This window comes from Nicotiana tabacum, chromosome 12 (genome assembly GCF_000715075.1).
Source record: "Nicotiana tabacum cultivar K326 chromosome 12, ASM71507v2, whole genome shotgun sequence".
Classification (NCBI taxonomy): domain Eukaryota; kingdom Viridiplantae; phylum Streptophyta; class Magnoliopsida; order Solanales; family Solanaceae; genus Nicotiana; species Nicotiana tabacum.
In genome coordinates, this window is record NC_134091.1 from 78,626,886 (window position 1) to 78,652,281 (window position 25,396).

Here is a 25,396-nt window from a genome sequence, read left to right on the forward strand (position 1 = left end):
CGAGGTATGTTGGCTAAACTCCTCTCTTAGAATTGAATTCCACGGTATTCATGTAATTTATGTAAGTCCCAAGTGGTTCACTATAAAAACAAAATTGGCTATTCTGAATGAGTTGTGTTGAAAGATATATGTTCAATATGTATACCAAATGCTTTTATCATGTTATGTTATCATTTGAGAATGTGTTCAAAATATGAGTTGTGCATTAAAAATGTTTTGATTTCAAGCCAAGTCCAAATGAAGGCTATTATGCCAAATCTTGTAAAAAATCTCTATGTGCCTAAGACTCTTAAGTGCTCACATGTGTGCTATAAATGTTGATTTGAAATGCCTTGTTGTGGATGATGATGATGATGTTTGAAAGTGAAAAAGGTGAGCATGAAATACTAAATACGGCCGACGTGCCAAGAATGATTTTATAATTGTGGCCACTAGTGCCAATGAAATGAAAAGATGTGAAAGACGTATGAAATGAGATGATTGGTATAAAAAGGATGATGTCTCGAATGAGACGGCCTAGCCGATCGGGTCGTGATCGGACGCCATGCCGCACACATGGTGGTGATTGTGCTGGAAATTGTAAATTGAAATTGTGATTGTGGTTGATGTCTCTAATGAGATGGCCTTGTTGATCGGGTCATGATCGGACTCCGTGCTAAAAGTACGGTGGTATTGGTATTATAAATATTGGTATCATGAACGGTGGCGTATTGGTATTAAATATCTCCCAACTTAAGATATGGAAATTAATTTGAATACTGTCTTGATCCTAATTTGATGTTTGATGTTGTTTGTGGCTTCCAGTGATATTATGATTGTTATTCCTTGTATTATTTATCATTTTATTGAGAGGGTATTTTGTCATTCATACTAGAACTATTCCATATATACTAACGTCCCTTTTGCCGGGGGCGCTGCATCTTCAATGGATGCAGGTGGTTCTACAGCAAGAGACATTGATCAGTGATAGTGGTACACCCTCTTCCCAGCTGACTTGGTGTGCCCCACTTCATTTCAGGGTCAAGTATCTTTTGTTCCTTGTGTATTGTGTTTGAGGTATAGCCGGGGCCTTGTTGCCGGCATTATCATAGTACTCTTTTGTATCTTTTAGAGGCTCCGTAGACAAAGTGGGGGTTGTATATTAGTGCTAGGGAAGTCAAACCATGTTATGTTGTGTTGGAATTATTTGTTCCACTTTAGACCATGAAAATGTGTGTAATTGGAGACTTTAAAATGAAGTAAATTATGGTAATGAATTGGTATTATATGCATGGTTTCTTTATTGTATAATTAACGAAAATATGTATTTGTTTTGTACTCATAAGTGAGTTTGGGTAGAAAGTATCTAACAGGCTTGCTTGACCGGGTTCACTCGGTTGAGCGCTGGTCGCGCTCCCCGATTTTGGGTCGTGACAGTATCTTACCTAAACTTGGTTGAGGCACTAGTTTCCTGAGTTATTTCTAATAGCTACATTCTATGGGTGGCACATATGTGTGGGGTTGAGCCCATGTGCGAGCACCGAGATATTTATGCATGCTCGGGGTAGTACTTAGGCTATGTTATGTTGTGAATTGATTGTTAAGCTTTATGATGTGATGTTTCTCATATTTGTAACTTTGTTATGAGCTATCCGATCCAAGTTTGAGGTAACAGAGTGGCTAATCACTTGATTGAACTTAATAATTGTTATTTCCGTGATGAAATTTATGATTTAAGCTATGATAGCACACTTTGAACATGCATACACCTTAGCATGTCATTTATACTAGTCTGGGAGTATGAAATCTAATATTCATTGATCATATATATGTAATATTATATATTTGCATCCTGTGTGATATGATTTGGATTGATAGCATGTGACCATGCCCGGCGATTGTGTTGTTATGCATGTGACCACACCGGGCGGATTGTGTTATTATGCTTGTGACCACGCCGGGCGAATTATGTTGTTATGCATGTGACCATGCCGGGAAGATTGTGATATTATGCTTGTGACCATACCAAGTGGATCAGTGATATTAAGCTTGTGACCACGCCTGGCGAATTATGATATTTAGCCTATGACCACGCCTGGCGGATTATGATAGAGAAAACCTGATCGGTGGTTTGATATGGAAATGGAAGTATGCAGGAAAAGCTGGCAAGTGTTTTTTGGTTATTTCATTTCATCTTTACTTGCAATTTCCTTGGTTATTTACCTAAATTACTTGCATATCATCTTTATATGCTGGATCATTGACTGAGCAGAGTACTTGAGTAATTGTGTACCACATATGGTTCTTTTTGTGCTTTATGACTTGATCATATTATTGTTCTGTACTTGTTGAATTTATGAATTGTACAGGTTATAGCGAGTATCATTTATAATTCTTATTTCTATTACCTCACTGAGGTTAGTTATAATACTTGTTGAGTACATGGGGTCGGTTGTACTCATACTACACTCTGTACTTAATTGTGCATATCTAGGTGTCGGGCCCAGTCATCAGTGGCCGAGGCTTATAGCTAAGTTGATCACTGAGAGACGAGGTAGAGCTGCATTCTCGACCCTATTTTTGGTGTCTCTTTCCATATTGTATTGTTGTCTTTGTTTAAGACAGTATTGTTATTTAGTTTTCAGACCTGTTCTTTCCGTTTTAGAGCTCATGACTTTGTATTTGCCAGTTCTGGGGAATTATCATGTATTGGCGATATAATGATATGATGAGACTTAAGACTTGTATTGTTTTGTCATTTCTGTTATTATGACTCGTTAATGTTATTCTTGGCTTGCCTATTAAGTGCGTTAGGTGCCATCATGACTGGTTGGGGTTTGGATCGTGACAAATTGGTATTAGAGCCCTAGGTTCATAGGTTCTATAGGTCATGAGCAAGTTTAATAGTCTTGTGAATTGATGCAGAGACATTTGTACTTATCTTCGAGAGGCTACCGAACTATTAGGAAACTTCACTTTCTTGCATTCTTATCGTGCGAGCTTGTTATTTCTAAAGTTTGAACTTTACTCTTCTATTCTCTCACAGATAGTGAGGACACATGCAGTCGGGTCAGAGGACGGGCACCAATACCACCAGTTAGGGCCGTGAGAGGTCGGGGCCCAAGTAGAGGTCGGGGCCTAAGTAGAGGCCGAGGTGGGGCTCGCACTACAGCAAGCGCAGCACTTGTGGAGCCACCAGTCACTCCAGTGGAGGAGCAGGTTCCGGATATTGTTGAGCCGGTGGGACCAGCTCAGACACCGGCAGTACCTATTGTTATACCTAGTCTTCAGGAAGCTTTGGCTCAGATCTTGATTGTGTGTACGAGCCTGGATCAGGCAGTTACTATACAAGTTGCAATAGCTACCTCACGGGCTGGGGGAGGATCCTAGACTCACGCTGCTCGTACTCCAGTGCAGCTAGCTTAGGGTCATCAGACACCAAGGGGTGTTTCCAGTTCAGCTAGTTGTTGCTGCTTGGGCCGAGGTTGGATATGTCTGATGAGGAGAAGAAGAGGTTGGAGCGGTTCAAGAGGCTTGACCCTCCTAAGATCAGTGGAGGAGTGTAAGAGGATGCTCAGAGTTTTCTACACCGGTGCCATAGGATTCTCCGCACAGTGGATATTGTGGATATCAGTAGGGTCGTATTTACTACTTTTCAGCTGTCAGGGGCAGCCTATAGATTATGGCAGACCTATGAGTCAGACAGGCCAGTCGGTGCAGCACCACTGACATGGCATGAGTTTTCAGTTATCTTCTTAGAGAAGTTTATGCCACAGACTCGTATAAAGGAGTTGCGTATAGAGTTTGAGAAGCTACGCCAAGGGGATATGATTGTGACTCAGTACGAGATGAGATTTGCAGATTTGGCCTAACATGCAGTATGGTTGGTTCCTACCTATATGGTTTGCGTTACAGGTTGGCTCGAGAGGCCGAGACGGATTCTAGGTTTGACCAGGTGGTCGAGATTGCTAGACACTTGGAGCAGGTTTGCAGGCTTGAGCGTGTGGAGCAAGAGGCCAATCAGCCTCGTGGTTCAGGTGGTTTAAGTAGTGCCTCATCTGGAGGCCAGTCACATTACAGCAGAGGTCGTCCTTTTAGGCCCGCTCAGGCAGCTCCTCATGTTCCTCGTGGTTCTTTAGTTCGCCACAGTTCCTACAATGCTCGCCCAGTACAGTCATTATTCAGTGCATTGCCGACACAGAGTTCCTATCGTGCTCCTTCTGGTCAGGGTTCTATGGGAAGTTACTCGGGTTATCAAGATCCTCCGAGGCAGGGTTGTTACAAGTGTGGGGATTTGAGTCATCTCAAGAGGGATTATGCCAGACTCTTGGCAAGGTTCCACAACAGAGCTCACAGCCTATGATTTTAGCACCAGCATTTGTACAACCCGCACAACCAGCTAGGGGTGGGACTCAGGCAGTTCAAGGTCGCCCTAGAGGGGGAGGTTGATTAGGTGGTGGTCAGGCCCGTTGCTATGTATTTCCAGCCAGGCCAAAGGCAGTTTCTTCCGACGTCATGATCATAGGTATTGTTTCAGTGTGCCATAGGGATGCTTCAGTGTCATTTGACCCTGGTTCTACTTATTAATATGTGTCATCATACTTTGCTCGTTATTTGGATATGCCTCGTGATTCATTAGCTATGCATGTTCATGTATCTACACCGGTGGGTGATTCTACTGTGGTGGACCTTGTATATCAGTCGTGTGTGGTGACCATTGGAGGTTATGAGACCAAAGTTGATCTTTTACTTCTTAGCATGGTTGATTTTGACGTAATTTTGGGCATGGATTGATTGTCGACATATCACGCTATCCTTGATTGTCATGCTAAGACCGTGATGTTGGCGATATCGGGGTTGCCGAGGTTGGAGTGGAGAGGCTTCTTGGATCAGATCCCTAGTAGAGTAATTTCATATTTGAAGGCTCAACCGATGGTGGAGAAGGGTATTTGGTGTATTTGAACTTTGTGAGGGATGTTAGTGCTTATACTCCTACCGTTGAGTCAGTTCTATTAGTGAGGGAGTTTCCAGACGTGTATCCTACAGATCTGTTAGGCATGCCCCCCGATAGGGACATTGATTTTGGTATTGACCTGGTATTAGGCACTCGGCCCATCTCTATTCCACCATATCACATGGCACCAATGGAGTTGAAGGAATTAAAGGAACAGCTTTAGGAGTTGTTTGATAAGGATTTCATCACACCCAGTGTGTCGTCTTGAGGTGCATCGGTACTATTCGTGAAGAAAAAGGATGGTTCTATGAGGATGTGTATTGACTATAGGCAGCTGAATAAAGTTACAATCAATAACAAGTACCCACTATCGCGTATTGATGATATGTTTGATCGGATTCAGGGTGCTAAGGTATTCTCGAAGATTGATTTGAGATCAGGGTATCATCAGTTGAAGATCCGGCCTTCAAATATTTTGAAGACGGCTTTCAGGACCCGCTATGGTCACTATGAGATTCTGGTGATGTCTTTGGGCGGACCAATGCTCCAGCATCATTTATGCATTTGATGAACAGTGTATTCTATCCATGTCTTGATCTCTTCGTCATAGTTTTCATTGATGATATATTGGTGTATTCACGCAACCAAGAGGATCATGAGCAGTATCTGAGGATCGTGCTCCAGATTTTGAGTGAGAAGAAAACTATATGCTAAATTCTCCAAGAGCGAGTTTGACTTGATTCTGTGGCATTCTTGGGCCATGTGGTGTCTAGTGAGGGGATTAAGATGGATTCGAAGAAGATTGAGGCAGTTCAGAGTTGGCCCAGACCATCCTCTGCTATTGAGATCTAGAGTTTCCTTGGGTTGGCTGGATAATATCGCCATTTTGTGGAGGGTTTCTCATCCATTGTTGCACCTTTGACTAGATTGACCAGAAGGGTACCTCACTCAGGTGGTATGACGAGTGTGAGGAGAGCTTTCAGAAGCTTAAGATTTCCTGGACTACGGCTCCAGTATTGGTTTTACCTTTGGGATCCGATTCTTATACAATCTATTGTGATGCTTCACAGATTGGCATTGGATGCATGCTGATACAGGAGTTGGCAGCCATTGTTCACGCGCTGAAGATTAGGAGGCATTATCTTTACGGCATGTCTTGTGAGGTGTTCATAAATCACAGGAGTCTACAACACTTATTCAAGCAAAAGGATATGAACTTGAGGCAGCGGAGGTGGTTGGAGCTACTAAAAGACTATGATATCACCATTCTTTATCATTCGGGGAAGGCCAATATGGTGGCCGATGGCTAAGAGCACGAAGAGTCTTGCTTATCTTTCAATTGGGGAGAGGCCGTTAGCATTGGATGTTCAGTCTTTGGCCAATCGGTTCATGAGGTTAGACATTCCGGAGCCTAGCTGAGTTCTTGCTTGCGTGGTTTTACGGTCTTCTTTGTTTGAGCGCATCAAGGTGCGTCAGTATGATGATCCCCAATTGCTTGTCCTGAAGGACACGGTGCAGCACGGTGATGCCAAGGAGGTTACTATTGGAGATGATGGGGTATTGAGGATGCAGGGTCGGATCTGTGTTCCAAATATGGATGGGTTGCGAGAGTTTATACTTGAGGAGTCCCATAGTTCGCGGTATTCCATCCATCTGAGGGCCGCAAAGATGTATCATGATTTGAGGCAACACTATTGGTGGCGGAGGATGAATAAGGATATTGTTGGGTTTGTGGCTCGGTGTTTGAACTGTCAGTAGGTGAAGTACGATCATCAGCGACCCAGTGGTTTGCTTCAGAGGCTTGATATTTCGGAGTGGAAGTGTGAGCGTATCACGATAGATTTCATAATTGGACTTCCACGGACCTTGAGGAGATTTGATTTAGTGTGAGTCATTGTGGACAGACTGACCAAGTATGCACATTTCATTCCAGTCATGACTACATATTTTTCATAGCAACTGGCTCGGATATATATTCGGGAGATTGTTTGCCTTCATGGTGTGCCCGTGTCTATTATCCCGGATTGAGGCACTTAGTTCAAATCGCATTTTTGGAGAGCCGTACAGTGAGAGTTGGGCACACAGGTCGAGCTGAGTATATCATTTCATCCACAGATTGACGGACAGTTTGAGCGTACTATTCAGATATTGGAGGACATGTTATGTGCTTGTGTCATTGATTTTGGAGGTTCATGGGATCAGTTTCCTACGTTAGCAAAGTTCGCCTATAACAACAGCTATTAGTCGAGTATCCAGATGGCTCCTTATGAGGCCTTATATGGGAGGCGATGTCGTTCTCCAGTTGGTTGGTTTGATCCTGGGGAGGCTAGGTTGTTGGGCACTGACTTGGTCCATGATGCTTTGGAGAAGGTGAAGTTGATTAAGGAGCGGCTTCGTACAACGCAGCACAGGCATAAGAGTTATGCATACAGGAAAGCTCGTGATGTTGCATATATAGTGGGTGAGAAGTTTCTACTCAGAGTTTCACCCATGAAGGGCATGATGAGGTTCGGAAAAAAGGGCAAGTTGAGCCCTCGATATATTTGTCCTTTTGAGATTCTTGAGAGTGTGGGATAAGTGGCCTACAGACTTGCCTTTGCCACCTAGTCTATTGGGAGTTCACCCGGTATTTCATGTTTCGATGCTCCGAAAGTATTATGGTGATCTGTCATATGTTTTGTACTTCATCACGATGCAGTTGGATAGGGTTTGTAGAGTTTATGGTAATTTTGGGCAGGTTTGAAAATTGAGGTCGAAGAATATAGAATCGTTGAAAGTTCAGTGGAGAGGTCAGACAATCGAGGAGGCTACTTGGGAGACCGAGCAAGAGATGCAGAGCAGATATCCTCACTTTTTTAGACTCTAGGTATGATTGTAGACCCGTTCGAGGACGAAGGTTTGTTTAAGAGGGGGAGAATGTAACGACCCGGCCGGTCATTTTGAGTACTTTAGCCCCACTTCCCCTATTTTATGCTTTACTTATGTGTATTTGAGGTTGCGTGACTTGCCAGGGTGGTTGGTTTGGTTTCGGGGAATTTTCATAGTGAATTGGAACACTTAGTCCCAAGGTTGGAAGCTTAAGTTGAAAGAGTTTACCAGAGTTTGACTTTTGCATAGATGATTCCGGAATGGAGTTTTGAAAGATGCAATAGCTTCGTATGGTGATTTCGGACTTAGGTAAGTCCGGAGTTGGATTTGAGGTCCGTAGGATGGTTTGGTGCTTATTGGAGAAAGTTGGAAAGTTAAAAGTTTGGAAAGGTGAGAGGTTTGATCGGAAGTTGACTTTGTTGATATCAGATTCAGATTTTGGTTCTGGAAGTTGGAATAGGTCAGTTATGTCATTTGGGACTTGCATGTAAAATTTAAGATCATTCCGAATTATTTAGGCTTGTTTGACGTAAGTTTTGAATTTGAAAAGTTTATTAGGTTCCTTAGGCTTGAATTGTAGTGCGATTTGTAGTTTTGATGTTGTTTGGTGTGATTTGAGGCCTTGAGTGAGTTCGTGTTATGCTTTAGGATTGGTTGGTCTGATTGGACGGGGTCCCAGGGGCCTCGAGAGTGTTTCGGATTGAGTTCGGACTATTTATGGACTTAGAGGAAGTTGCTGAAAGTTTCAGGTTGCTGGTGTTTTCGCATCTGCGGAGGGCTTGGCCGTAGATGCGGAGCCGCAGGTGCAGCCAGTATGCGCATGTGCTGAAGTTGGGTCTGGCAGGAGAAGTCCGCAGAAGCAGCCCAGGTGCATAGATGCACTTGCGCAGGAGCGGAAGGAGTCTGCAGGAGCGGAAGGAGTCCGCAGGAGCGGACTCACAGGTGCGAAGGAGTATCCGCAGAAGCGGAAGGTCGGGCTTTTGGATTGGTTCTCATATGTGTCCCTTGTTTCACAAAAGCGGTACTGCAGAAGCGTTTAAGTGACCGCAGGTGCGAGATTGCTGGACATGTTTTATAATTGAAGGGTTTCAGTGTTTTTCTCATTTTTGGGATTGTGGAGCTCGGTCTAGGGCGAGTTTTGGAGTACTTTTCATCATAATTGAAGAGGTAAGTGAAGTTTATTCAATTTTGGAGTTAGATATTGATTATTACACCTAATTTTCATGAATTAAAGGTGGGATTTAGGGGGTTTTGGACTATGTTATTGGATAGTGAGATTTGATGATTTGAGGGTCGATTTGTGGTTGGAATTGGATAATTTTTTTATAGTTGGACTCGTATCAGAATGGGTATCCGAAATTTATGAGTTTGGTCGGGTTCCGAGGTGCGGGCATGGGGTTGACTTTTTGATTTTGGTTAAAGATCTTAGCTTTATCACTTGGAATCAATTCCTATGGCTTTTATTGATTATATTAAGTTTATTTGGCTAGATTCGGGTCGTCCAGAGGTTGACACACATGGGAAGGGATTCTTAAAGTACCGATTTGGCTTGCTTGAGGTAAGTATCTTGCCTAAACTTAGTTGAGGTACTAGTTGCCTAAGTTATTTGTAATAACTACGCGCTATGGGTGGTGCATGTGTGTGGGTTTGAGCCCATATGTGAACACTGAGGTATTTATCCATGCTCGGGGTAGTACTTAGGTTATGTTATACCTTGAATTGATTGTTAAGATTTATGTTGTGATGTTTCTCATATTTGTAACCCTGTTGTGAGCTATCTGATCCATGTTTGAGGTAACATTGTGGCTAATCTCCTGATTGAACTTGATAATTGTTATTTTCGTGATGAAACTGTCGATTTGAGCTATGACAGCACACTTTATACATGCATACACCTTAGCATGTCATTTATACCAGTCCGAGAGTATTAAATCTGATACTAATTGATCATATATATGTAATCTTGTATATTTTCTTTCTGTGTGATATGATTTGTACTGGTTTTCTATGACCACGTCGGGCGGATTGTGTTGTTATGCATGTGACCACGCCGGACGAATTGTGTTGTTATACTTGTGACCACGTCGGGCGGATTATGTTGTTATGTTTGTGACCACGCCGGACAGATTTGTGTTGTTATGCATGTGACCACGCTTAGGCAGATTGTGTATTGTGCATGTGACCACACCGGGCGAATTGTGATATTATGCATGTGACCACGCCGGACAGATCCGTGATATTGAGTCTGTGACCACGCCGGGCGGATTATAATATTGAACATGTGACCATGCTGGGCTGAGTATAATTATTGCACATCACTACACCGTGTAGCGTGAGGATATGGATCCATCTCCTTAGGATCACCCTCTCATGTGTCTTCTTGATGGTGTACATGCAGATTTGAGGAAAATTGATCAGTGGTTTGGTACGGAAATGGAAATATGGAGGAAAAGTTGGCCAGTGTTTGTTTAGTTATTGCATTTCATCTTTACTTGCAGTTTCCTTGGTTATTTACCTGATTTACTTGCATATCATCTTTATATGCATGATCATTGACTGAGCAGAGTACTTGAGTAATTGTGTACCACATATGGTTCTTTCTGTGCTTTATGATTTGATCATATTATTGTTTTGTACTTGTTGAATTTATAAACTATATAAGTTATAGCGAGTATCATTTATAATTCTTGTTTCTATTACCTCGTCGAGGTTAGTTATGATACTTGTTGTGTACATGGGGTCGGTTGTACTCATACTACACTCTGCACTTAATTGTGCAGATCCAGGTGTCGGACCCAGTCATCAGTAGACGAGGTAGAGCTGCATTCTCGACCGCAGTCTTGGCGTCTCTTTCCATATTGTACTGTTGTCTTTATTTCAGACAGTATTGTTATTTAGTTTTCAGATTTGTACTTTCCATTTTAGAGCTCATAACTCTGTATTTACCAGTTTTAGGGGATTTATCATGTATTGATGATATTATGATATGATGAGAGTTTAGACTTGTATTATTTTGTCATTTCTGTTATTATGAATCGTTACTGTTATGCTTGGCTTGCCTAGCAAGTGCGTTAGGCGCCATCACGACTGATTGGGGTTTGGGTCGTGACAATAGGTAGATCTGATCATTCTCATTGGTGCAGAGATTATACATAGTGATAGACGCTCTTGCTTTCTCACGTCATCCTTTATAGGTAGATCTGTTTATTCTCATTGATCTAGAGATTATACATAGTGATAAACACTCTTACTTCCTATAGCTATAGATGGTCAACCATGAACTCCTAATTTGATATCCGGTTATGGTTGCATGCAATAGCTATTCGTCATATACATTTATCAACACAAGAACAAACGATGCAACTCTATGTAATACTTTCAGAATCCGATAACATTGATTATGTAGGGTAAAGTTCACATCAAAGATAATTACTTGTGAATCGGATTTAATCTCAAATAGCAAACGCGGCCTGATATTCATGTTGATTAGATATGTGGATTCCAATTTAATTATTAGATAAAATATATATATATATATATATATATATATATATATATATATATAGAAAGAGAGAGAGTATATTCTTGGGTTAAATAGCTATAATTGTTTCATGGTTGGTCCGAACAGACGGTAGCACATAATTGATCCAATATGTTTATTTTAAGACGAATGATGAACTTATATATTTTAAATAAAAGCTAGTCCAAAAATAATAATTGTAATTGCGGATTATATTTGAATATTTTAACCAAATATCTATGTGATATATAGAACTTCTTTCATTGACATTAGAGACTTACACTTTTAAGTCACTATTATGTATTTTCTAGTGCCATTAAGTCTCAAACTAACAAATAGTTTTTCAAAAAACGAAGTGACGAAAACATTACTTCGTAAAAAAGATACTCTATTTTTCACCCTAAAAAAGATACTCTATTCACTTTAATTAATTTCTAATATGAAACTATGCTTTCTTTTATCTTTTGACATGCTTAAGTGCAGCATAAAATCAAACAATGATGAAACAGCAGGTATACGTTGATTTTGAGTTTCTACTTGATTCCAAAGTCCTTATTATTAGAAAAATTAACATCAAAGGTATTACAATTATGTTAGATAGTTCAAATAAGGAATTTGTATAAGGTAAAATTTTATCGCTTTTCAAGTCCTAAATATTAGGACTTTATACATAATTCAAATAAGAAAACTATTTAATAACCAATATTTTAATTGATTTTAAAGTTCTAAATATTAAAAAATAATAAAATAATAATTTTGTCTAATACTTAATACTCCCTCCGTTTCAATTTATGTGAACCTATTTTCTTTTTAGTCCGTGCCAAAAAGAATGACTCATTTCCCTATTTGGAAATAATTTACCTTTATGCAATGATTTATAGCCACACAAAATATATGTGACTCATTTTACACCACAAGTTTAAAAGTCTTCTCTCTTTTCTTAAACTCTGTGCCCAGTCAAATGAGTTCACATAAATTGAAACGGAGGGAGTATAATTTATGTATTATATATATATATATATATATATATATATATATATATATATATATATATATATATGTGTGTGTGTGTGTGTGTGTGTGTGTGTGTGTGTGTGTGTGTGTGTTAAACAATAGACAATTAATCATTGAAGTTACGAGAATGCTACCAAGCAAGCTTGTATATTCTTTATATAGTAAGTTTATATGCAGTACTTTTATAATTTACATTTTATGTAGTTTTTTAACATAACATAAAGAAAGAATATGTCTTCTTTTATCTTTGATATTCTAATTTAAGATGCAAGCTCTATTACTTTTATTAAATTTAAGTTCTTTGTTAAATAACTACTAATTGGAAAGCATGAGAGAATGAAGTAGAGAGAAGAACATGAGATGAATTATGGTGAGATTACTTCAAGGGATAAAGTAATAGGATAGATGTGATCTCTACTTTTTAGCTATAGAGTACTATTTAGTAGCTGCATCAACATTGTACTTTTACTTTTCCTTTTAGATTAGTGTAAATTTGACTTTTTCTTATCACTCCACTTCTTGACACTTATTTTCTTGACACAAGAATTTAGCTCCGTAAGAGTTGTCAACGGACAATGACCCAAATTTTAGCATATTTTGATCTAACCCATCTTAGCCAAGTAAATTTTAAGTGGGTCATTGATCCAACTCATCTTAGCCCAAGTAACTTTTAAACGGGTCAATAACCAACGTATTTATTGGCTCACCCATCTTGACCCACCAAAAATTAACTCAACCCGCACATTTGACACCCCTAATTATGTGGGATCCTTTCTACAAAACCACAACGAAATAAATGTAACGAATGCATTGAGTGACAACAAATATCTTAATGAATAAGGCGTAAAGAGACTAAAATAGCACAGAAGAAAATATAAAAACATATGAAAAATCAAAACTTAAAGGCTTTCGCGAAGACTCGTATTTGTCAAGCTTTTGGCTCATATTAACCGCACCAAACCTCCAAATTTAAAACTTAAAGGCATACTTTTCAATGGAGAGAATGAAGAGGGTAGTGATGTAAAACTCAAATGCCATCACAACTGCCAGATGAGATGGTGTGGGAAAAAAAATTAAAAGGAAAAAGAAGAAAGAGGGAATTATTAGAAACTTGGTACACTCATGATATATGAGAAACAGAGAACAAAGAAGCCAGCCAAGAGCGATCAAAGACTTGGTCAAACAAGCAGATATTAGTCTCTGTGTTACTATCAATGATTGTATTGAACTAAGTCACTAACTTCAATTCAGTAGCACAATAACGCTAGCTGTTTCCGGAGGTGGAGACCTCAGTGCTACACATTGGACAGACCTGCATGCACAAAAATCATGTACAACAATCAACTGCAGCCATGGAAATAACAATCTTATATAAATGAGTACTAAAAAGTAACAATATGTTATTATTCAACAAGTAGGACAGGGAATATGTGAACAATCTGTAAATATAGGTTAGAACAAAAGGATGCATGGGCTGATCACTCGACTTTTAGCCAGTGAGTAAGTTGTTTGCGGACATAGCTAATATTATCCTGCTATTGCGATCATTAAACACATACTTTAACTAATAGACCACACAGGATGAAGGAACCACGTGAGGAGAGAGGCAGAGGCAGGAAACAACTACTACTTCTATGTCACACCTTTTCCCCCCCTTTTCTGCAAGTGGTTATCAAATAAAAGCAGGTTCTATAACTTGACTAGAGAAACTCATAGTAAAGCTTGAGAGCAAATGCATCATAATAATTTGACAAACATAAAATTCAAGAATTTAAATTCATTTAAGCTGAAGCTGAAATCAAAACCATGATTTATCTCTATTTAATGCAGCAAATCTACTACCAGTTATTAACATTTTTCTTCAACTAATACACAGAAAACGATGCAATGTGCAAGGGAATCCAACATCTTAATCATCATATCCATTCCAATGTGTCACACAAAATGGGATAAGAATAATTCCTATTTGGTCTGGCACATAGCTAGAAAGTGAAGTAACTCAAGCCCAGGATCTAAGTCACTGCAAGAGTCTTAAAAAAAAAGGGAAAGAGAAGAGGCGTAGAGCAACCAGCTATCACCATCCAACGTAGAGAGGTTACCTAAATTCTATAAAATGAGAGGACAATCTAGCTCACTGTGAAATGCATTTGTAAAAGAAGCACAGTTAACACTCAGCAAACGAGTTCAAGTAACTTGACATATACCAGCAGACCATGATGGAGCTAAAGCACAAAATTTAAGACTTGGCTTGAGCCACATATCAGACAAAACTGGTGTAGTTTCTAAAAGAAGGTCCAGAAGGTAGAGGAGACTTGACCTACAAACAACAAAACAGAAAAAATAGGATGACATGACATTTCGACTCAAACACTGCAAAGCAAAGATAATAAATGGCTTAGCAAAGATATCATAGCAAGCACAAAGGACTGCTAAGATTGCAATACCCATTTGCAATATATTCTCATTCAAAGTTCAAGGATTGTGGATGGGGAAGAAAGAGGGAGAGAGGGGGCTGCAATACCTTGTTTATTTGTAACCAATTGTTCAGACACTCAGAATGATAAGAATGTTTGCAGGATAGCACAGTCAATTGGTCACCATCTTCATATTCCAATCTACATATAACACACCTGGAGCGCAAAAGTGTCAAGTTGTGAGCACTTTCACATATAGAAAATAGTACAGCATAGGGTAAGTTAGCTTACGAATCAGTGGTCCCTTCTGATGCAGTTTGTGCCTTATAGTTCACTGAAGGCAAAGAGGCAATTGTATCAGCAGAAAGACCCCTGCTCTCAGTTCCAACAACTTCACCCAGTGCTATAAGTTCCTGCATGAGTACAGACAAATGAACAATACCAAGCATGTGAAGTAAAATATATGAAAGATGTCTAAAAGAGAAACAACAAATCCAACAAACTGAAGTACCTCATAAGAAAGCTCATCAGGATCAACATCCTCCCATGCATCCTAAAAGCAACAAAACAGACATGTATGGTTAACTACATAAACTTAATACGAAATCACAAAGTTCGTCTTACTCTCCATTGTGCAGAAATTCTATGCCTAGAAAATGATGACGTTGTAGATGAACAGACTGAGATAACCTCAAGTAAACATGAAGAAATATACATGTTTATCCTGTCTATATCTGAAGAAAGCGAAGGAATCCACGTGCAAACCGTAATATCAGACCTGACATTGATATTATGTATATGCTCGCACGCTCATAAGTCCATATTAAGCCCACGCCTGTCAGTAAAATTAGGTTACATGTGAATATTATGCATACACAGTGTCTTACATTGAGTATATTACAGGCATATAAAAGGGTTTTTAAAGGGCTTCTTCAAGATTACTAGTGGTTCTCTTAGAATAACAATTCCACCATAATACCTTTTGTTGATTACGAGTCAAGTTTTTTACCCGTGGTTCTCCCATTTATCAACCCTCCGTATGACTACTTTCCTCCTCAATGCAACACTTCACAAATAGGCATCTTCTATTACTTTTCGAATTAGAGGTCCTCCTACTTCAGGAAAACACCAAAAAGAATGAGTCGAAAGATCTCCCACAAAATAAATGTTTACCAATCCACCAATTACCTTAGGGGTCGTTTGCTTCGTATTCATAGGCTATTTATTTCGAAAATTATAATGCAAGGATTGTCTATATGGTGAAAAATAATGAAGGGAATGTAATGGGTCAACCTAAGTTGCTCGGACAGGGGGTGCGGGTGTCCGACACAGGTGCGGATATAGAGGTCGGATCCTTCGAAATATAAATTCTAAGATTCGGGGATACGGATCCTAATACGGATACGGGTGCGGGGATCCGGCTAAAAGTAATTCAAAAAAACATAAAAATATAAAATTATTTTAAAATTATGATAAATTTTGTGGAATACTTACGTATAGCTTGTAAAGTGTGAATTTTTTTTTTATTCTCAAGTTGTAGATAAGTGAAGGATTGATTTCCTAGATAAAGTTTTCTATTTTCTTCAAATTTACCCTAGTTTTGGATCTGATTTCAGGAATCAAATCGTATCTCGTCTCGAATTTTTCCTTCCGTCATGGTCAAAATATCCAAAATTGTTTGACCAGATCCGGTACGGGTCCCATACCCACATTCATACTAGTATCGTGTCAACGCGGGTGCAGCACCTAGACTGTCGTGTCAGAGCAACTTAGGCAGCAATTAATAATGTGAGATTCTTATGCGCTGATTAATAATGAAGGGATTTTTTGCAAAATATTACTATTCTTGTCTCATTCCAAAGATTGCTATAGCTAAAACTCTTGTTTCTGGTGATTGTTATGACACTGCATCTATTCTCGATGACTTCTGATGAAACCATGCCTAGCGACCATTACAGCTGCACCATCGCTCTTTGGCATCTTTCGGCCATTATGACAACTTTCCTGGCGCAATCTTGGTGATCAGAAGCTTATGGTGACTTTCTGCCAAGCTTTCTAAAGACTATTTACTTTCCTAACTTTTCAAATAAGGAAAACTGAGATTTTCTCAATCTTAAGTTCGAGGGGTCGTGTTAGAATGTCAAGCATTAGCGTATTAGAGTGTTAGCATGTTAGGTTTAGTTTTAAGTTCTCATTGGTTATATAAGATGTCTATGAATCTCCAACCTACAATAGCAGTATTTTGCATTTCATTATCTCATCAAATCATCTAACCATTCTCTCTATTTTCTAACACCTTTCGTCTTCAGATTGCGCGAAAATTTAAATCTATACCCTTTCTAAAAAGAATTTTTCCAAATGCATTTAAAGTTGTTACAGTAAGACTTGACCTAGTTGCCCATGACTTTATTGGCAATGGAGGATTCTGTAGAAGTAATAACCTGTTAATCTAGTCTCTACCAGAGCCACAAACAACTATCTAAATTGAATCATTTAAAGGAAAAGCACTTACAAATCACTGGTTATTAGTGGCATCTTGAAAACATTTAGTGGTCGTATTACGGCTTGTGAAAAATATTTTCAAACAAAGATTCGAAAATCGAAATTTTGTTTTCTTACTTGGGAACAGGCTTACCGTATGCTTCTCTGACAGGAAATTCTCTCTCATCAGTAATGCCCTATTGGCATGCCTTAAGTAACAAAAATTTTAGTATATGCAATAGTCTTGTTATACGATCCATAGAAGGAAGGACTAGAACTTTATTGGGCTATTGCAGTGGTGACAATGCTGGTGATGACTGTTTGTACTGGCAATATCTAGACTAATAGAATAGAACTACTGCAGTACACTTAATGTTTTGATAAAACGTAATTCCATAAATATATGTGTGTGCATCACAAGAGAAAAACAAATATATGTGTGTGTGACTCTGTGTGCGTGTACCAAATCTTTTAACTTCCCAACTTATTTTTATTTTTAAGTATCACTCTAATACCAGATTCATTTGTCCTTGGGTTGTGGGTCTATAGGAAACAGTCTATCTATCCTGCGTACACACTATCCTCCTCAAACCCCACTTGTAGGATTACACTGGGTTTGTTGTTGTTGTTGTTACACTAATACCAAAAACTGTCGTAAACATATTCTGCATGGGCTTGTCCCTTCAACGGGACAGGTGGATGCAATTATCCAAGATGAAGATTATGTGAATTCAACATATTACCAATCTCAAAATTTATCAACGTTGACCTTTCTTGAATTTATGAAAAAGGAAGCTCAAAGAGTTCAAGATGCAAGATCCATGCAAGAATATGAAAATTCTGATGAATTGACGCATATAAAGATACTATAAATTTAATATTCAGAAGCAATACTGTTAAGCTGGCCAGAAATGCTACTTAGAGCCATTAGAATTCTATAACAGATTGTTACCTGGGAATTAATACCACGATCCTCTCGATCTTGAGCTTGTCCAACATACACTAAAAGTCATAGATTTGTCAATATTTTACAAGATAACAGAACAGAATGAAAGGGCTAACAACAACTGTAAGAATAAGTTTCAACAAAAAGACTAACTTTCATTTATCCCGGCAAGGGCCAATAATCTTGCTGCCATTTCCCTCTCTTCGGCATCTTGTAATGCTCTGGCATAGGCCTCATCACTAGAAAAAGCCGATGGGTCTAACTCAATCCCTTGGTTCTCATCCTCGCCAGCTTCATCATGAGCATGCACATCGAATGCATCTTCTCCATCTTCTTCATCCTCATCTACATTACTATCATCTTCATCTTCTTCGCTTGGATCATCAAAATCTTCATCATCCTCCTCATCATGGTCATAGCTCCCACCATCCCAACTCCCGAAATCAATCCCGTCACCGTTCATGCTAAGCATCATATAAGCCCTTTCCTATAAGATTAAACATAAGGGCGTCACCTCATTTATAAGCAAAGATTGAAAAGGACAAACAAATCACAGAAGATTTTATTCCCTAACTCAAGAGAAAATCCAGTTTCATTTGATCCCTATCAAGTTCCAAATGAGGTTAAATGAACGTTTACATTTTTATATTTCAAGATCACAACCAGAAAGCAACAAGTCAGGGAAACATCTTAGTAATATAGTTCGGCATGAAGAGTACTGCTGCAGATAAAAAGCTGATGCATTCTGAATTTGGTCAAAAACTAACTTGGGCCCAATATTATCAAAGGCGAAAAGCCCAAAAAATTTCTAAGGTCTGTTGGAGCTTTAAGCGCAGTTTTAACGAAGAAAGGCACAAATGGAGAAAAACTACAAATATGTATGTATAGTCCAAGACTAATATCTATAAGCATGAATACCAAATATACGGACAAAGAAATTGAAAAAAATTTACAATAAAGTGAAATATCAACTGCTTAGTGTCGCCTCTTCAGGATTACGCTCATTGGCAAAGAAAAGTATGCTTTAGAGCCTTGATGACAACACTGAAGCACCCGCTATGCGAGACGAAGCGCTCAACATGTTTTGAGCCTCGTTTCCGGTATTAAGTGTACTTTAAGCGCGCTTTTGATAACACTGCTCGGGCCTATTTGACTGGGGTGTGTATCAGCATTACTTAGTTATTCGATTCGGTTGTGGTTCCCAAAAGAGCGATTCAACCAACCAAAAAACTGGAGTTATGATGTTATATTAAGTCTGTTGCATGTAATGTGATCTCTTGTCATATAGTAGTAAATTTAACCTCTCCTTAATAGATTTTTTTCCTTTTCCCATATTCCCCTCTCTTTTACTCTTTCCTCATTTTCCTCTCCCCATATTCCCCTCCCTTTTACTCTTTTCTCATTTTCGCTTTCCTTTTTTTGCATTTCTTTATTTTTCTTGATCCTCTTTCTTTTTGGTTTTCCATACTCCTCCTGTTAACTCTCAATTTCTCTTTTTATGACTCTTTGCTCTCCGGCTTTGTCTTCAACTTATTTTCCCAGCCAGAATACTTTCATGGGCTTGTCTCAGCCCCACGAGCCTATAATCTGTCTGCCATCTTGTTCCTCTAAATAACCATGATTGTCTGGAAGCGTCACTTCATTCGATATGGTTTCTACATCACACTATACCAACACGGCAACTCACCCCCCCCCCCCCCACACACACAAAAAAACCCCCACACACAATCATCTCGCCAAAGCCTCTTGTTCAATCACTACTCTTCTAGGCATCGCAACACTGATGCTTCAGTTAAGGATTAAAAATCAAGAATGCTAGTTGAAATATTCGACATTTATTTTTTCATTCAAAATTAGCTGCAAGTTTACCTCAGGTTAACGAATATAGAAGCCAATAATTTTGACACCAAACTGACCAAAATTTTCACAGGCCTGATATCTGGGATGATGATAGCTATCAGTGAACAACTTATTTTCTGTTAATGCTTTAGAAATTTGACTCTTAAGTATGTTATATAAGTTACTTCAATCAAGTGTGAGCTACCATCATTCTACAAAGGGCTTTTAGTATTTAGATTATCTTTACCTCAAATAAAAGTTAAAAGCTTTGATTCAAATAAAAGCATAATGACTTGGCACCAAACTTGATTCAAATAAAAGCATAATGACTTCAGATAGTTCTCAGATACTATAGAAAGTACTCTTTTCCCATGTGCACCAAACTTCTATTCAGAATCTTATACTCCCTCCATCCTAATTTATGTGGCATTATTTGACTTAGCACGGAGTTTAAAAAAGAAAGTCTTTTGAAACTTGTGGTCTAAAACAAGGCATACACATTTATGTGGCTATAAATCATCTCGTTAAAAGTAAAATGACAAATTTAAAGTAAAATTATTTCTAAATATAGGAAGGTACGAAACACATGATGTAATATAGTTATAGGTGGTATATAGCAAATCACATCATCCAAGATCCTGATATACACAACATGCTCATCTAGGGTTACAAAAGCTGAATCTTTAAGATGTAAAATAACCCCAATCCTAATTTAAAAATACAAAGCAAAACATGTTGGAGTTGAAATTAAATTTAAAAACACACCCTTAGTCTATGGGAATAAGGAAGAAAATACAAAAAGAAAAAACTCCTTCAGTTCAAAGCTGAAACCTAATCAGTATTCACGCCAAGTAATGGGGATAGGGCAAAAACCTGCTCTTGTAAAGTGCGGGCGAGAGCAAGATCAGCATCCTCCTGACTAAGGTTGGTGAACGGAGTTCTTCGAGAAGCTCCGCCATTACTATCCACAGCAGCAGAAACACCCGATTCCCCATTTGCATTGATTTCCACAACTTGCGAACTACTATCCCCATATGGCCAATTGCCGCCATCGGGGTTTACTCGTTGTTGGTTGTTGGCATCGGCCGCCTCCGCGATGGCGGTTGTGCTTTTAGCTGCTGCTGCTGCTTCGTTGTTGTTGTTATTACTTTTTGAATTCTCCATTTACGGGCGACGGAAAAGGTCCAGAGAGAAAGCGTGAATAGGTATTTTATAGGGTTTGGGAGAAGGGTAAAGAGGGGATATTCGAATTTTTGGTGAAGTTATATGGAAGAAGAAATCTGAAGGGTAGAAGAAAGCGGATGGTGTGTGGGTTTGGTGACGGAGGGATGAATGATTAGAGAATAAATACGGAAGAAAAAGGAAAGCATTAGTATTTCTTTTGAATTGGGAATTTGACGTTCTCCCCTTTTCCAAACTAAATAAAAGTACCACCTTTGAAGCTGACCGTACTAACACATCCTTCTTGTGTTGATCTGGAAAATCAAATTTGTTGGTTGTCGTTCGCTTATTTGAATTAGGTGTCTTCAATGTTAAGGGAGAACGCATTTTAAGACGGCATCTCAAAATATAAAACTTGGCACAATAGCCTAATAGATAACTTTTGTTTGTCCCGCTTTGTTATTCCGGTCCCTATATCCTATAAGGTTTCATCCACACACTCGTAATTGTTAAAACACACTACTTTAAATCCTCCCTACCTCACGTGTTCTTCAAATGCACAATGTGGATGACACGTCGTCCTCCATATCATATTTTTTATGACACATCATTATTTTTTCATTTTATTTTCAAAAAAAAAAAAAAAAACTTTTTCTTTTTCACTTAGACTCTTCCCCCACCCTTACCATCTCTCTCCATTTTTCAGAGCACAAAGCAAGAAATAACAATCTTACTTTCTAGCTTTACCAGCAACAATACCACCATGGATAACCAAAAAATTATCATTCTCCAATTTTCGATCGTTCACATCTCCCTTTAAGGACGCACACGGGTTCTCTGACCAGATTGGACTACCTTAGTAGGCCGACTTGGTGGACCGAAAAAGAAAGGCAACTAAACAATAGTATATATAAGAATATTTATATAATCTTAGTAGGATAATTTAATTGGGATTTTAACATGATATGAAAAATACTCATATAATTAGCAGAAAAAAATTCTAGTTGTAAATATTTGGTACCAGGTAGCCAATAAATGTATATCACAATAATAATATGTATATCAAAATATCTATCACAACTTTATTTTCCTTTTCTGTGTATATCAAATGTGTACTAAAATTTAATTTTTCTTTTTTGCATATCCAAAATATGAAATTATAAACATAGTTCTTTAAATTTATTATTTTCTCTATATAAATAAATATCATAACGAAAATAATTGTATTGTTATCTATGGCAGTGTGTAATACATCAAAACATGTATATACCAAAATGTATGTCACAAGTTTATTTTTCTTCTTTGTGTATATTAAATATTAATTTAATTTTCTTTGTATATCAAAATTTTATTTTTCTCTTTTGTATATCTTTGTGTATAACACATAATTTTCTGCGGATATACACAAAAAATATATCTTACAGATATATTGATACACAACTAGTAATACTTGTGTCTCCCTCATAATAAAATTTCTCGTGTATAAGCCCATATATAACGAGAACACATTCTCCATTTATAAGTTCAATAGATCGAAAAGTTTTAACGTGAAGGAAAACTTGGCATTTTTTGGGCACTACTTGCAAAAATTAATACTTCTTTTTTTCAATACGCGTTTCAATTTTCTTCTTGGCAAAACTCGGAAACTGTTTTTCAACTTCAAAAATTTTCTTCAAGCATTTTCAACTTCAAAGTACCTTTAGAATTTTAAAAAGAAATCGTCAGAGACAAAACAAAAGTTGTTACAGATATCTTTCACCCATTAATTAATATTGAAGATAAGAAAAATGACCATTAAAATTAAAAAACAATTGAAAAAACGTCGCCCAAACAGATTATTGCCGAAAAAGAGATATGAAATCGGCTTTCTTATGTGTCGTCCAGGCATCAAATTAGAGGACATACACCATGTGATAGACCGGTTTTTAGTTGAGAAATTGACACAAGGTGAGAGATATTAGAGAGAAAGGGAGAGGGAGCCAACAAAGAGAGGTAGAGAGGGGATTACAAGGAGATAATAAATAGGGAAGTATGCTTTTTGTAGATTTGATTATACATAGCCAATTTTTTGGGGCTGCTTTGCCAAATATAATCTAATGTCAAAAGTTTGCCAATTCTTATTATATGTTGTCACCTTGTGTCAATTTCTATATTTATATGTTGTCACCTGGTGCCAATTTCTCTATTTAATTAGCATTCCCTAGTCGTTAAAGAGTTACTCCCTCCGTTTTAATTTGTGTGAATATATTTGACGGGGTACAGAGTTTAAGAAAAAAAAAAGAAGACTTTTAAACTTGTATTGTAAAATGAGTCACATATATTTTGTGTGGCTATAAATTATTGCATAAAGGTATATTGTTTCCAAATACGGAAAGGAGTCGTTCTTTTTGGCACGAACTAAAAAGGAAATAGATTCACATAAATTAAAACGGAGGGAGTATATATCATAGCAGATTCTTCTATGTCAAAGGAATCCAACTGTACGAGAAGCACGGAAATAACAAACCACAAAGCGACTACCTTCCAACTAGGAGTGTTTGTAGGTCATCACGGTAAATTATTTAGATATTTCAGGTTGTATTTTTGGTATTCAGTTTGTTAAATGCTATAGTAGTATCGTACCTAATTTAATTCGTTATGGTTTGATTTTTTTTTTTTCGATTCTGGTTTATTCGGTCCAGTAACTTTGATTTGTAATTTGAATATTAACTAGTGCATGGAGATATAGACTGTAATATCTTAATTAAAGTACTCAAAAATACGAAAATGAAAATATTTTTGTTGACAAGGTCTTTATCCAAAATCAGCAACTATCAGCCCATAGAGAGAAAATGGTACATAAATAAATAAATAAATTTGATCATTGAAAATGTCTTGTTACTTGCATAAAGTTAATTGTTGAATTAAGAGAATAAAGGAAATAAAAATTTTAAAATTTTATGTATATGTTATAATCAATAATATGTGCATTGTGTAACATAATATATATTTCGGTACATGTAACGATCCGCCTGATCGTTTTTGCCCCTGTTTGATTCTTTTCGTATGTTTTATTGTTGTTTAGTGACTTGCGGTGATGGTTGTTTTGGTCTCGGAAAATTTTGAGAGTGATTGGGGACACTTAGCCTCCGTTTGACCATAAATTTTGGCAATTTTTTTTTCAAAAAATAAAAATAAAAAATATTATTATTTTCATGGACTATGATCAATTTTTGAAAACGTTTTGAAGAAAAAAAAATTATTTTCACATAAACTAGTTTATGGCAGTTTTTGGGTGAAAATATTTCTACCACTCATAAAGTTTCAACTTTTTTTCAAATAAAACACATACCCAAATACAATTTCAACTTCCAAAAATTATTTTTTAACATAAATTCAAATTTTTATTTTTCAAGTTTAAACCAAATCTATGTCCAACCGCTAGCCTAGTCTCATTTTGGAAGCTTAAGTTGAAAGAGTTGACCAATATTTGATTTTTGTATAAATGACTTTGGATTGGTGATTTGATGATTCCAATAGGTTCGTATGGTAATTTTGGATTTGGGCATATGTTCGAATTTGGATTTGGAGGTTCCTAGGATGTTTTGGCTCTATTTGCCGAAAGTTGGCAATTTGAAGGTTTTGAGAGTTCCTAAGTTTGACCGAGAATTGACTTTGATGATATGGGATTCAGATTATTATTTTGAAACTTGAAATAGGTTCGTTTTATCATTTGGGATTTGTGCGCAGCGTTTGGATGTAATCCGGATTGGTTAGGCTTGAATCAGATGTATGGTTGGAAGCTTGGAAGCTGTTGAACTTAAGAGAGGTTCACCTTGTGTTTTGATCATCGATTCTTAATTTTGGTGTTATTCATGGTGTTTTGAGCATGTGATAAGTTTGGATTAGGTATTCGGACTTGTTGGTATAATAGAACAGGGTCCCGGGATGACTCTGTTACAGGGGGCCTCGGGTGTGTTTTGGATTAATTTTGAATTATTTTGTTACATGTTGGCAGAACTGGTTCTGGTGTGTCGCACCTGCGGAAATTTTGGCGTAGGTGCGAGGTCGCAGAAGGGGAGGGGAGATCGCAAAAGCCGGAGTTTGGCCTTGGATTTGTAGTTTGCATGTACGAAAGCAGATGCGCAGAAGCGCTTGTGCACCTGTGAGGATGGATCACAGATGCGATTCTGCAGAAGCGGACAGTGTAGTGCAAAAGCGAAGGTTGGCTGGTTAAGTGG

At 37.9% G+C, this 25,396-nt stretch overlaps 1 protein-coding gene across 1 annotated transcript; it reads right to left on the reverse strand.

Annotated features, from left to right (window-relative positions):
* Positions 1–13,262: 13,262 nt before the first annotated feature.
* LOC107809492 (E3 ubiquitin ligase BIG BROTHER-related) lies at positions 13,263–21,486 on the reverse strand. The gene is made up of 7 exons (XM_016634142.2): positions 20,889–21,486; positions 18,330–18,663; positions 18,183–18,232; positions 15,261–15,302; positions 15,041–15,162; positions 14,857–14,965; positions 13,263–13,647 (listed from the first exon to the last, which is right to left on the reverse strand). The coding sequence occupies exons 1-7, from the start codon at positions 21,177–21,179 to the stop codon at positions 13,600–13,602; spliced, it is 996 nt and encodes a 331-aa protein (XP_016489628.1). The 5' UTR covers positions 21,180–21,486; the 3' UTR covers positions 13,263–13,599.
* Between the last annotated feature and the right edge of the window lie 3,910 nt (positions 21,487–25,396).

What these genes read in the sequence shown, in the direction of transcription:
- LOC107809492 (XM_016634142.2), bottom strand. Translation starts at nt 21,179, where the DNA reads ATGGAGAATTCAAAAAGTAATAACAACAACAACGAAGCAGCAGCAGCA. An exon ending in CCTTGCCGGGATAAATGAAA is followed by an intron (nt 18,233 to 18,329) that starts GTTAGTCTTTTT and finishes TATGACTTTTAG; the next exon opens with TGTATGTTGGACAAGCTCAA. An exon ending in TCAGAAGGGACCACTGATTC is followed by an intron (nt 14,966 to 15,040) that starts GTAAGCTAACTT and finishes TTTGCGCTCCAG; the next exon opens with GTGTGTTATATGTAGATTGG.